General features: G+C 31.5%; 2 protein-coding genes across 3 annotated transcripts in view; one reads left to right on the top strand and one right to left on the bottom strand.

Annotated features, from left to right (window-relative positions):
• The window catches only part of LOC133186872 (sulfotransferase 1B1-like), a 492,412-nt gene that overhangs the window by 127,448 nt on the left and 352,041 nt on the right, over positions 1 to 12,923 (bottom strand). The window lies entirely within an intron of this gene.
• The window catches only part of LOC133186866 (ETS homologous factor-like), a 33,748-nt gene continuing 27,457 nt past the window's right edge, over positions 6,633 to 12,923 (top strand). Inside the window, exon 1 of one of the 2 annotated variants that reach the window (XM_061322237.1) lies at positions 6,633 to 6,671. In XM_061322237.1, coding sequence (XP_061178221.1) covers positions 6,647 to 6,671 — 25 coding nt within the window. In that variant the 5' untranslated portion in view covers positions 6,633 to 6,646. Of the gene's footprint in view, positions 6,672 to 7,503; positions 7,568 to 12,923 lie in introns of those variants that run through there. The other variant, XM_061322235.1, reaches the window with a different exon arrangement.

The raw sequence follows: 12,923 nt of genomic DNA, 5'->3' as shown, positions 1-12,923 counted from the left end.
TTTTAACCCCTTAAAGGGTTCTGCGGTAGATTGTCTTGCAAACTGGTACATTTTTTGAAGATCCTAACATGATATAAATGTTTAAGGTCACCAAATAAGCTTTAAAGGAGATCGATCCTTGGAGGTTTTTTTTTTATTTTTGCTGTTAAAAGGTCCCTACACAGACCATCGTTTTTAGGACATCCTAGCATCTTTTTTTCAAAATGGCCTCTAATATCAAGAAATGCAATTTAACAAAGAAACCAATATGGATATTAGCATTGCTATTATTGAAAGCAACGAAAAGACCAGATAAAATAATATTCACCTTATCGTTCTTCTGTAGTGTTTTGCTGGAGATTTTGCAAATAGAGCCTTTTGGATATTTTTTTTAAAAGAGTCATTCTTGGACAAAGAACTACACACACAGAATAATTCCAGATTAAAAATACCACTAAAATAGCTCCTTCGACTTTTTGTATATATACTCATGCGGATAAGTAAATTTCCACTTTTCTTGAGAGAAAATTACCAGAAGATCAAATGGAACATGAATGATTAACAATAGCTAATACTTTGAGATATCTTGATATATCGATTAATAATATAAACAATATCAAAAATATCAAGCAATTCAAAATTTATCTGTGTTATCGTCCTTCAGTAAAACAGACATTTCTAAACTCTTAAATGTTTCACATATCATTGGGTCGAATTCTGACTGACATTTCCCCCACTTATTGTTAGGACATTGTTTTTCGTCGATTTTGACTACAGAGTATTCCGTTTACCGTATCATCACAGAGGGCTGATGGTGAATGTGACCGGCCGACAGGGGGATACTTACTCCTCCTAAGCACCTGATTCCACCTCTGGTGTTTCCAGAGGTTCGAGTTCTTTTTTCCTGTTCAAGATTCGAATGCTTTACTCGACTTATGAGATTGATAATTGTTCGTTATCGTCACCTTTTACATTATCATAATGCTTTGCTTTGATGAAGCTACTCAGCTTTGTTTTCAAGGCTGAAATTGTCCATGCAATAATTGAAAAGCACTCTGTACAATCATTCTTGTGGCGCTACAATCAAATTAGAAATAGACTAGACGGCGCCTCTGTTGTTTCCATAGGTCCGTGTTTTTGCCCTGTTCACGATTTGTATCTTTACTGGATTTATGACATTGATCACTGTTAGTTATCTTCTAGTCCTTAATATCAGTGTAATTTCGGAACTGAGAGTAATATTGGTTGGGATCGTTCATAACATATAAAACATTCATTATGCAAGAGTTGTGATTGCCTTTCTTAAAATTAAAAATGTGAATGAAATACCTCTTGCGTTCTCTTTCCCCTAATCTTCCATTTTTTAGACCTATTGGATTGGAACGGAACCCCATCTACCTTACCGACCAAATCAACTGCCGAAGTGGACTGAACTGGGTCAGAACTGTCTGAGAATTCGAACAACTTTCCAAAAGCTTTAATGAACAATCTGAATCCATGAATGAGACGTTATACTGAAACATGCATCGATACTAATGCCGGTTATAAGGGTTATTGACTGTGATTGACACCTTTATTCTTTTGTTCTGTTTTTCTCAGACCGAATTTCTGTAGACATTTAAAGTATAAGATATGAGTTTCTAATGTACAAATTTATCAAGATTCAGTTATAAATGAAGTGATCAAACGAAATGAACCTAATCATAGTTTTTAATTAGTCTTCCGAATATATGCACATTTGCTGTTCTCATTTAGTATGTAAAATAATTTTAGTATATTTATTCTAATCAATTTTTAAACCGAGGCAGACTAAAGGTGAATAAGTTGATTTTACAGGCCCTTCAATAATCTCGTTGAATGTCTATACTTTTGAAAATTCTATTGACATTATTACGATATTGTTCACTTATCCTGACTGGCATATTCATTTCAATAATTAGGCCGTGGCCTTCAATTCGATATTGTCGCCCGCGTGGCGCAGTGGTTAGAGCGTCTGCTCTAGAGTCGCGAAGTAAGGAGTTGATCCTTACGTCGCGGGTTCGAATCCCACTGTGCGACGTGGAGACCGGTCCTTCGGATGAGACCGTATAAACCGAGGTCCCGTTTCGCAGTAGGTGCTGGCATGAAAAAGATCCCTCACTGCTCAATGGCCCTAAGTGCCGAGTATAGGACAAAATTTGCAGCTCTCCACCGGCAAGTGGTGGCGTCTCCATATGAGTGAAAAATTCTCGAGAGGGACGTTAAAACAACAATCAATCAATCAATCAATCAATTCGATATTCAAATACATCGACGACATTTCATCAATTTACACTCATATGTCGACTCGATATATCCCAGTGAACCTGAAAAAAGACATTACAGAGTCTGCTTCATCTGTTTCATATTTGGATTTTTTACTGACTATGGACAACGAAGGCCAACTAACAAGTAAATTGTATTACAAACGAGATTACTTCAGCTTTTTCATCTTCAACATTCCTTATCTATGTAGTAATATTCCGCTATCACCTGCATATGGTTTTTGTGTCTACAAACTTATTCGCTACTCAATAGCATGCTCTGAGTACGGTCAATTTTTAAACCCAGACAAGCTGCTGATCCATATGTAGATGTTGGAGGGATTTCAACAACCTCGTTTAATGTCTGCATTCCGTAAATGCTATGGTCGTTATAATGACCCATAAACAAATATAACATATCACTGAGTCGTATTTTGGCTGACTTGTTTCATACCAATTGTTAGGCCTATGTTTCTGTACTAAATTTGACTACGTAATGTTCCGTATACTTGATCAATACATAGGACTAAAGGCGGGTGTGACCGGTCAACAGGGGATGCTTACTCCTCCTAGGCACCTAATCCCACCTCTGAAATTTCCGGAGGTCCGTGTTTATGCCCTGCTCACATATTTGTAATTTTTGTAGTTTTTATGAAATCGATCACTTTTCGTTATCTTCACCCTTTTTCGCATTTTTTTTCATTTTATTTTATATCTCAAATGATTCGACACGCAAGAACATTTCTAAACCGGGACAAGCTATTGAAAAACAAGTTGATGAAACAAGAATATCAAGAGTGTCCTTTTAAGTCATCATTTCGCAAGTTCTATGGTCGATACAATGGCCTTGTCAGCAAATACAATCTATCACTGACTGACGTTTTTTCATACTTATTGTTAGGACATTATTTAGACACTGAATTGTCTACAGATTTTCCCGTTTTTCCCGACCATGACAAGGAGCACACGGCGGGTGTGACCGGTTGGCAGGAGATTCTCACTCCTCCTTGGCACCTGATTTCACAGCTGATGTTTTAGAGGTCTGTGTTTCCTCTGCTCCTGATTTGTATTGTTTAATAGACTTTTGAGCTTGAATACTGTTCTATATCTGCATATTTCATTTCATAGTACTTTTGAGTACCCTAAAGGGTCACGGCTGATGTTGTCAAACAACAGTGGGTGCTTACTCCTCCAAGTTACCTTATTCCACCTCTGATCTTTCCAGGGATGTTTTTGCCAGCTATCGATTTTGCTTGGTTGATAAGGTTATGAGATGGATGATTGTTGATTTTCTTCAACTTTTTCATTTCAACTGGCATAACATGCAGTATTTTCACCTACCCCTCGTCTCTACAATTAACAATTCTCAATTTTTGCATTAGATGGAATTTATTTGCAAATGGAATATTTACACACTGAATTGTCGACGGATTTTCCCGTTATTTTCTGATCATGACAAGGAGAACACGGCGTATGAACCGGTCGGCAGGGGATGCTCACTCCTCCATGGCACCTGATCCCACCTCTGATGTTTGCACTGCTCCAAAATTTGTACTGTTTAAAGGCCTTTTGAGCTTGAATACTGTTCGTTATCTCCTTACATTTCATTCCTTGGAAGAATTATTGATGACGTAGTAAATGCGCAAAAAATGGAAATTCAGAATTTTGGGTGACTGTTATAAACTCTCAAAAACAGTTAATAACTTCCTATGAAAACAATTAACCAATTAACCCATAACAAGACAAAGCTTTGTTTGTCATCATACATCAGGTACCCGGGACATCACCACGAGTCTTTAAGTACTAAAATGAATTACTGTTCTATTTTCAACTGGTTGAACGTTCAATTTCAAACGAATTAATGGATATGGTTTCCATCACTTCTTTGTTCTACAACAAAAAATGTTCACCTTTTCTCGGTTACATATAATATAAAGTGGGTCAAAAAAGAGTAAGCGTGTGACTGCAGTTCGAGAATCATTGATAAAACTATTTATCTAGTACACAAGTTCACACATAAATGATTATGAATTCACAACTGCAATTTCTGAACAAAGATAATTTTTTTTTATGAAAGGTACCACTGTTTTCCTAAATTATTTTTGATTGGATAGTAGAACGTTTGTTAGTGTTTGTAAATTCAAGTGATTTCTTGAAGCATATACATGTATAACAAAACAGTGTTGTCTTTGGGGATTTGGTTTCCCGGTTGATTTGGTGCCATTCCTAAGTACTCTAGATTTGACATATGCTTTATCAGAAAAAAAAAACTATTCTTAAATATTCCTCGACAGAGAAATTTCCATACAAATTGATTTCCGTTGTCTTTTACTTTAGAAATTGATATTGTGTCAATTTACTGTGTTTGCATTAAAGAAAATATTCTTTGGTGTATGTTCAGAAATTGAAGAAATGTTTTTTTTTTTTTTTTTTTTTATTATGGTCATCTCGAAAATAATTGAACATTTTTCGAAGGATATGTTAATACTTTTACACTAAATGTGCAAAGATTAAATTCACTGCATTGTAAAATATTTTTATAGATGGGGGGGGGTGTAAAATCTGGAATGCTTTGGACACAGATTAAAGAAGAATCAGCTTTTTAGAATTCATTTCAAAACTTAATTGATTTGTTTTCTGTAGATTATTAATTATATATATATTCTTTTCTTTCTCCCCTCTCTATGCCATTCTTTTAATGACTTATTGATTTTGTTTGATAATACTTTCAAATTGTTAAAATGTGACGTTAATAAAATTCAGTTACTTCAAAACGTAAAACTTTCCTACACTTTAAACAAGCATTCCTCATGATAAATTAAATTTTTTTTTGATATCATAGACAACTGTTTCTTCAATAAAATTGGAACTTGGAAATTTTCATATCTTGAAATTGGTCATCAACAAAATTACTTAAATTACTCTGATTCTACAAACAAGTACTCTAAAGTTGATATTAAAATGATGCTGAATATCCTCATTGACAACATTTATGTAGGCTTTGGAGATCATGTCTTCTAACAATTGTTGGAATTACGATTAGCACTAAGTGTGCTCCTTAATTAGCCGACCTATCTTTATATTCCAATGAAGCAGAATTTACACACAAAAAAACTCTACACTAGAAGAAGAACATACTTACTTTCTGTGGTCTTTAACTCGACATTCAGATATATAAACGACATTTAATCAATTAACAATAGATATTTCCATTCATATGTTGACTTGAAATGAAAGTTACCACAGAGTTTGACACATCTATTTCATATTTGGATGTTTTACTGATTATATAAGATAAAAGCCAACTAACAACTAAATTCTGTGACAAACAAGATGACTTCAGTTTTTTTTTCCTTATATATATATAGTAATATTTTATCATCATCTACATATGGTGTTTACATCACATAACTTATTCGAAACTAAAGAGCATGCTCTGAGTACGCTAAATTTTAAACCGAGACAGGCTACTGACAGAAATGTTAATGTTACAGGGATTTCAACAACCTTGTTTAAAGTCAGCATTTCCTAAATTTTATGGTCGTTTAATGACCTTGTTATTATATATATCCCATTACTGGATCATATTTTGGAGGACCTGTTTCATACCAATTGTTAGGCCTTTGATTTTATAGTTTTGACAATGGAATATTCCATCTACATAATTAATACATAGGGCTCACAGAGGGTGCATCTGGTCGACAGGGAATGCTTTATCCTCGTAGGTAAAGATTCCACATCTAGAATTACCGGAGGTTCGTGCTTTATGCCCTGTTCACAGATTAATACTGTTTGTAGTTTTTCTTAAGATTGATCACTGTTCATTACATTACCTTCACCTTTTTTCATATCACTCCAAAGCCTTACTTATAGCATATAGAATATTAATTTGCAAAAGTAATGTTTCTTGCACGAATCCATGGTTGTTTTCTTCTTTGGTTTACATTTATTCGACGAATAAACATTTAATCCATAACTAAAGAAAGTGCATTTTAGCGTTTTCCTCCGCAAGTTCACGTCAAACAATTACAGGGTTTGGAAAGCCTAGCTTACATATACATTATCCGCAGTTATGAAAAATAATATAATAACAATGAAAATTAAAAAGTAACAGATAACTTTTTTTTAGGTAAGCTTTTAATTAATTAATTAATTTATATATTTATTTTTTTATTTTTCTTTTTGAAAGACAGTGAATCAAATTCATATTTCCCAAATCGTTATGACAAACAGTTATTTCATAACTATTTTAAAACTGATTTGATTGAAGCCAATTTGGCGAGATCAAATATCATTGGAGCTCGCCGGATTTCCTTAAAACTTGCGTTTTATCTATTGTTTCTGTAATACTTCTCGGTTATTTATCTGAGGGCACTCGGGTTAAAATGGCCTGCACAGACAAAGCTGGACGTGAGTGGGTTTTATTTTTTAAAGAGTTATTATGAGAAATTTTCATGAAAATTAACGTTTATTATTTGATGATCTTACTTCTATTAGAGTGAAAAGCTTTTAAGCAAAAATATAATCAAAAACAAAATCTAAATAAAAAATGAATTAAAATGTTTATTAATCTTTTGATAAAATTTCATTCGAAACAAATCATTCAAAACACTTTCATGTAAAATTGTAAAGACGTACTGGCTTAATTTAATCTTAATACTTTTCGTCTTGGAATTATGGATTTATAAAATCAAACATTTTTCTGGCCTTGTAGCATGACATTTATCTAGATGAATTCCTTGTTGTAGTAATAGTGCTTTGTATATTTCCTTCAGCGGTAAAGGTCGCTATGTTAATTTAGATATGTTCAATTTCACATATAGTCTTGATTTATTAACTAATGATATATTTATATAAGAAGTGCATCAGACTTTTTGCTGATAACTATTAATATTACACTGCAAATGTCATCAGCTTGAAATCAGAAATTTTAATGATTTTAAAATCTTAATTACCTAGCCTGTCAAAGTAATATATATTGCACTTAATGGAATTGCAAAGTTTTCTACGTGAAGGAAGCTGATTAAAAATGTGTATTCATGAGTGATCTGTGACGTAACAATGATCTTGCCCTTGCCCAAAATACTAAAAGTGAATGGTGCTAAAAATAGTTTAGAATACGTTTAATCAGGGGAAATTTTGGGTTAAAGAAAAAGAAATGCCGATTAATTGTTTTGATACTTAATAGTAAATAAAATGAAACAAAAGCTTTATTCTTTATTTGTTTGGGATACCAGTCTAAGTGTGTAGCACGATGCATTATTCCTACCCTTATCGTGGAGTAACATCAGCCTCCGAGGCTAACGGTAAGCCAACCCAAGCTATGCTTAATTGCTTACTTTTGATACAGCATATAAAAATGAATTAAAGCGATCTAATTTGTGATGGAGAAAGTGAAGTCAATTCCTGACGAGTAACTTTAATAAAGATAAGCATAAATTAAAGGGCGTAAAAACTTTGGCATAAATTTGTCAGTTAAAACGATGAAATTATTAACTTCAAATTATAAAGAATAATAATAAATGAAGCATAGTTGTTTTCGTGAGCTAAAGTCATACATTGTTTAAATTTGCTAGCCTACAATTAATGTAACTTTGTCCAGGCCAGTAACACTTTAACAAGTGTTCAAATAAAGACACTACTCAACCATTTATCTTAAGGTGTTTTGTTTTTTAAACTACTTTATATACCATTATCTTACGTTAACTAAAACTTACTATTTGACAACATCTGTATGACTCAGTTTCATTTTCTCTTTTAACATTAACTCACTGATAAACATTAACAGTATCTAAATGGAAGGGGAAAAAATCATCTGACATGTATTATATGATCAACAATAAGTGTGTCTGGGAGATGAGGTTTTAAATTAAATTAAAAATGGTCTTGAAATGTTTAGTCAAACCCATTTCCCTGTGACCTCTATAATTTTACTCTTTAGATTCTATTTTGTTCTGCAATTATTATTTGGAAGATGATAATATTGACAATAATGACAAAAATGAACTTAAAATTCATTGCAACTTCAATATGATGAATACTAATCATTGATGGTATTATCTTCCCACAAATTTGTATTAGAATATAAAGTTTGGTGACATGACTATTTAATAAGAAGTCATAACACCAATTTTTTTTAAAAAAAAATTTTGATAAAAGTGGGTGGGAAGTTTTTTTTTTAAAGTTGTATCATCGCTGTAGTTTCCCTGTGATTTAATAAATTGTCCGGTGCTTTTACACAGTCAATCCTAATTTTAGCCAAAACTTCCAAATTTTAGCACAAATTTTAAACACCGATGTTGTTTACTGTCTCATGCCGTGTACAGTGAGAAAACATGTTAACACTTAGAAATTTCCCCTGCCTGTTGAAATACAGACAGGAGAAAACATAACGCTCCCCGATCATTGATTTTCTGGGGCATATTACATTCAAAATTACGATTTATGAAAATAGAATTAAACATTTAGAATGAATTTACAGCGGTTTGAATGTGTTATTTATTTCCTAATAAGTTTCATCCATCTTTAGTTATAAAAGGTTTTGGAAGCTGTAATATTTCAGTGTAAAGTTGTAGTCTGATCAATACGTAGGATTTTTGGGGGTGTGACCGGTCAATAGGGGATGCTTACTCCTCCTAGGCACCTGATCCCACCTCTAGAATTTCCAGGGGTCCGCGTTTTATGCCCTCTTCACATATTTGTATTGTTTGAGGATTTTTTGAGATCGATCACTGTTCGTTATCTTTACCTGTTACATTCTTACAGTAATGTATAGAATATCGGGAAATAATTCTTTTATAAAAAGTTTAGTGCTTTAATTTGTATGAATATGCTGAAATGAAGTCAGTAGGTAATGCCTGCAATATGCACATTGAATGATGAATAGTTATAGAAGTACACTTTATGTGACCCAAAATTAAATGTAAGTAAATGTATCGATTTGTCATTTTGATTTATTTAATTGAAGTCAAGTTTTGATGATTCTTAATTATCAGAATTAGAATAAATGTCACGTTTTGAATGTACTTCTCAAGCAATACATTTACATTGACCTTCGTTTTTTCGTTAACAAGCATTTATGTACCTTCCTTGATCTTTTTGGATATCCGAATAGCGTTTATTTTTAAATAAAGCATATCTGATCTAATGAGAAATGACAAGAAATAACTGAAATAACGAACATGTTATTTTCAATTTATGTTTTATCATGCTACACAAGAAGAGATTATGAATCTGTATCCGTGATTTCAAAGTTTAATTTTATCAACATATTTGATAAAAAGAATAAATAAATTCCCAGTCGACTTATCGTCATTTGTACCCTAAAACCTGTAATTTCGTTTTTTCATCTTGAATGATTTTTTTACGTCCACTTCATTCTAACATGTGACTACTCAGACTAAGGGCGCCTATAATATTACAACACCTGCCAAATTAAGTGACCTCCCTTAAGGACTACTTTTTTATGAATGGAAGTGTACAATTGTGCTTTCTCTTAATACATTCAAATTACATTTTTTTTTGTTTAGACAAGTTTTTTGTTGCTGTTTGTTTAAGTTTGAATGCAATTAATAGAATGTCATAATACTATCGCAATTAGGAAATGTTGTTAATTCAATTAAAAATGCAATTTTAAAAGAAAAAAAATTAAACAGAAATATTTTTCTGTTCTTTTCCTTTATCGGAAACCCTCTCTATTTTGCCAACGAATCAATGATTTCTTGAATATATTGTGCATAATCCTAATTTAACTTCTTAAATTTGCTGTGCAATTGAGTTTTGAATATTTACCTCTTAGTTAAAACAGCATATAATGTTTTATTCGCAATTTGAAAATGAACGGATGTTTAATTAAAACAGCTTGATTTTTTAAATATTATAAAATTATTCATTTAAATGTGACGTATCTGAGAATCATCTTTTTAAAAAAATGATGCATGTATATGAAAAAAAATTGAACGAATCGTTTTGGCAATGAATCACTTGCTCATTTCAGTGAAATACCAGTCGCTTCCTTAAATTACGTATGCAGTTGAAGACTTAATGATAGTCGGTAAAATATGCCTTAATTGACATCTTTATCACCTATTCGTGTTCTGTACTTGTTTCATGAACAGCGTTATGCTGATAGTTTTCAAACCATTCTTAAAAACAGTTGTAAACTATTTTATTACTTTATTAACAAATGATATATCAGCAATATTCTGTAAGAACTGTGATCTACAAAATTAGTGTCTTGATGTGCGATTAAATTTAATTTTTTTTTTTTTTTTTTTTTTTTTTGAGATGAATGTATCACATTACTTAGGCATTTTTACCGATAAAAGTGCACTTTCAGCTTTGAATTCGTAAGAAATTTTATTTTAAGAGAAATCTGGTTTTGAAATACGAAAGAGATATAAAAATTTAATTAAATATCATAGAAGATACAATAACAATTATATTGATTACCAACCAATCAAAATGAAGTGAATTTTCTATTAAATATATTTGAAGTGTGTGGTGTTTTCTTTTTTATTAAATTCCTATTTCCAAATACTATCTCTGTGGTAACGTTTTTTTTTTTTTTATTTACCTCAATAACTTAATTTTGATGTAATCTTAATAGAAAATTTAAGTTTTGTTTGCATATATTTATGATTTTTTTTTTATTATTTGTGAATTCAAAATGGTCTGGCAATGCATAGAAATAAATTTGGAATTTCAGACACTCGAAAAAGTTTTTTTAATTCAAGTATCGAAATTATGAAACTATAGAAATTTTAAAAATTGAAGTAATAGCTCTGAAAGTATTTACAAAAAAGCCATCCAAACAGTTATATATATTAACTATATGAAGGAAATATGGAGAAAAAACTATGGGGTGACAACACCTTGGCGGAAAAATGGTAAATATTTCACGGAAAAGGGGAAATGAAAATTATACAAATCTTTGATAAGTTCCAATATCACGGGGAACTCTAGGAAGTAGAAATCATACGCACTTTGAACAAACTTCATCAATTCCATTTAAGTAGTTAAATATGTCTAAACAAAGGACAAAGGGTCACGATTAAGAATATTGAATCTTAATTAGCAAAACGTGGGAAAAGCTAAGTTCATATTCATATTTGTAATTAAATGGGTGGATATACAAATTGGGTTTTACCACTGATCATTTCTGTGTGTATACTCATCTTCTACGTTCATAAATATCAAAGTAGAAATTGAATTTGAATAAACTTGCTTAAATATTGAGAACTAGTTACCTAACGAAATCTTAGTATAAACCAAAAATAATAGTCTAAGATATTTATGTACTAAACTAAGATAATAGTCTAAGATATTTTTGTACTAAACTAAGATAATAGTCTGAGATATTTTTGTACTAACCTAAGATAATAGTCTAAGATATTTTTGTACTAATCTAAAATAACAGGCTAATTTTTTTTGTACTAATTACCTAAAATAATAAGCTAAGATATTGATGTAGAACTTTTTTTTGACAAAATCTGAGTACTAATCTGAAATAATAGGCTATGATTTCAGCTGATCGTCGTCGTGTATTTATAAGTCGTTTATGTGATAAGTTTACGCCTATTACTGGTTTCTGTTTTCATTTTCCCGTAGGTCTCCCTAGGCGTTATCAAATAATTCAATCTTGATTCAGTTTCTGAAGTTTTTATTATTATTTTTTTTTTTTGCTCCAAAAATGTCCATTTAATTAATGAAAACTCTTTAATGTTTGAACAGACTAGAACCTTTACTCAGTGAGTCAAGGGTATATAAGGTATATATTATTAATATTTATTTGTATCTCAGAATATATAACATTGCGTTTATAAAGACTAATATTGGTCGAAAAGTTAAACATACATGGTTTAGGTATGATGTGTTTGCTAACCATGTTGAATTTGAATAATATCTTAAAAAGAATTTGAATTACCCCTGTGTAATTCTCTCCTACAAAACTGGTAACTTTGACAAATTATGCAATGTACTTGAAATCAGTATTACAATCTAAATTAAACATAATTTGTTAATTTGGTGAATACACTTACATACTAATCTTCCGTAATGACGAGCTTGCCATTTCATTGTTAAGATGCTTCCTCATCGATTGATGAGTGTCTACTTAAGTTTGGATTGGGTAATTGTTGTCTAATTGACAGTGCATAGATAAGCACGTTTATCCCCAGGTACTACAGATGCATTATATGTATTTTCGTGTACAGGGAGGTTTCTTTTTATTCACTTAAGACGTCCTTTCGTTTTGTAATTTCTATGAATGCTTGTTGGACATGCATATTTTTAAAAAAGAATTCTTGTGTATCAAGAAACTCAAAATCAAACATTTGATGAAATATTGATAAAATTTCTCAACCATAAATTGAGAAAACATCAAAAGATATGAGATAAATGGATGGTAAGCTCTTTTTGTTAATTACTTTTTTCGGAAAGAGAGCATTTTGTTTGGTCATTTGAATCTTTACTTTACTCATATTATTTATGCCTGAGAAAAGGGTAGCAAGGTATAAAGATATGATGCTCCAGTGAAAAAGGATGGGTGCAAATTGGGCTCCACTGCTTTCTTGGTTTTTTTATCAGTCATATTTTGAGTCAGCTCGAATCTTTCAACTGGATTGTTTGCCCTTTGAAAGTAAGTAATGATTAAAGAATACA

The sequence above is a fragment of the Saccostrea echinata genome, unplaced genomic scaffold, assembly GCF_033153115.1.
Source record: "Saccostrea echinata isolate AGI-Se365-2 ecotype Australia unplaced genomic scaffold, CSIRO_AGI_Sech_v1 ptg000014l, whole genome shotgun sequence".
NCBI lineage: Eukaryota > Metazoa > Mollusca > Bivalvia > Ostreida > Ostreidae > Saccostrea > Saccostrea echinata.
Note: the sequence above shows the minus strand (reverse complement) of the source record. Positions and strands in the feature narration are given on the sequence as shown.